The 1712-nt window shown below is 51.4% G+C and overlaps 1 protein-coding gene across 1 annotated transcript in view; it reads right to left on the bottom strand.

Moving 5' to 3' along the window:
* LOC102380543 (glutamate decarboxylase 1) overlaps positions 1-1407 on the bottom strand; it is a gene marked incomplete at its 3' end in the record, with an annotated part of 12703 nt that extends 11296 nt beyond the window's left edge. The window contains exon 1 of the mRNA XM_006038937.1: positions 1338-1407. Within this exon, the coding sequence (XP_006038999.1) occupies positions 1338-1407 (70 nt within the window). The remainder of the gene's footprint in view (positions 1-1337) is intronic.
* Positions 1408-1712: the final 305 nt, after the last annotated feature.

Genomic DNA, 1712 nt, shown 5'->3' with positions numbered 1-1712 from the left:
GGGAAGGGGGCGCGGGCTGGACCGGGTGACCTCAGGCGGAGGGGAGGGTCCGCACGGGACGGAGGGGTCAGGCGAGACGGGGACCCCGCCGGCAGCAGCGGAGAGCTACAGCCCGGCGGAAAGGCTCTAACACTTCCCGCAGCTGAGGGCTGGATGGAGGCTGACAGCCAGACTGGGGTAAGGGGCCCGCGGGCAGGAGAGCCGCTGCCCGCCCCAGGAACATGGCAGCCCTGCACAAAGCCAGGCACACGCAGCTGAGGACGCTGCCGCCGGGGCAGGGGCGAAGCAACACCCCGGGGCGACGTCTAGTCCTCGGAGTCTTTTCAGAGGACCATTTCCTTACACGTCCCTATGGCTGATGGATGAAACAAACAGCCCACCCCCCCCCTGCCCCATCCGCTTCTCGCCAACCCATCGTCAATAGAAAGGAAAAGGAGACATTTTGCCTCTTGTTAAAGGTTATCTCTTCATTACATCCAGCATCTTCACACCCAAATCTCACACCAAAAGAGCAGTCTTCCCCCCAGTTTTGTTCCCCCCCCCCTATTCTTTCCAGTTGCAGAATAATCACAATAATGACTATGATGTTCATGCCTCATAGCCCAGGCAGCCCTTTCAGGGTAAATCTATTCCCTGCTTTGCTGTGCCTGCCAAGCTTTCATTTCATGCTGCCCACCCTCCTCTCCTTTGTCTGGGGCGATTATGACATCCAGCTTTCCTATTTTTTTAATGTTGGGGGTAGCCGATTGTCTGAATTGTCTAGGCAAAGCTATAAACCCATTCTCTATCCACCTGCAGCGTCCTCTGCTTCCCACTCACACCTCAATAACTCAAAGCAAATTCGGAGCAATTAGGGTTCCTGGGTTCTGAAAAGCTACAATTAGCATCCAAATTTCAGTTGATTATAGGCTTCCATGTGAGCTCGAAGGAAGCAGTAGCATTAGCATTACAAAATGGGAGAGGGCGGACACACCAGTGGTGTAACTTCACTCTCTCGCAGATTCAGTTTCCCCACTAAAAAGAAGCAAAATCGAGAAAATCTCGATTTTCTAAGCAATTGAGGCTTTTGTTTGTTTTGTCAGTCTCTTAAGTGGGCCCGCAAGTAAAACCAGCACTGGTTAGCGAGGTTTTCCTGTATCCTGGGCGCGCGCGCTCATTTTTTCCTAAGGACCAGCCTCTGATTTTAACACCAGAAATCTGGTGTCTTTGTATAGAGCGATGTCTGAACAGGGAGGTCCAGGCTTGTCGTTTGGTTGCGAATTTGGTGTCTAGGAAGCGCCAGCCTAAAAGGAGAAAACATCTAAAAGATTTAAACGAAGAGAAAGGTTAAAACCTACTTGTGGGTCGTAAATTAGTTGGGGTGGGGTCCTGAGTGGCGTTAGAGGAGGATGGAGCTGAGGATGCCATCAGTTCAGAAAGTCACAGACCTTGGATCCCGTTTTTTCCTCCAATATTCCGCTGATGGGTGGACAGTAAAGAATTTACTGGAAGGAAAGACAAGGCGGCTGTAGAGATCTGCTCTCCTGGAGGGACGAGCCCGGAGTCCTGTTTAGATGCAATAGTCAGGGTTGAGTCTGCAGCCAACAATAAGCAATTAAACTCCTTAAGAAGTGGCAGTGGCTTAAGAAGCCAGCACAAAGGCTTGCACCTCGAGTGGAAGAGTCCTTAATACGACGTGTCTCAGGCAGAAAAACACTCGCCAATAAAGCGAT

This window comes from Alligator sinensis, unplaced genomic scaffold, assembly GCF_000455745.1.
Source record: "Alligator sinensis unplaced genomic scaffold, ASM45574v1 scaffold2231_1, whole genome shotgun sequence".
NCBI lineage: Eukaryota > Metazoa > Chordata > Crocodylia > Alligatoridae > Alligator > Alligator sinensis.
The sequence above is the reverse complement of the archived record's forward strand: the minus strand, read 5'-3'. Positions and strand labels throughout refer to the sequence as shown.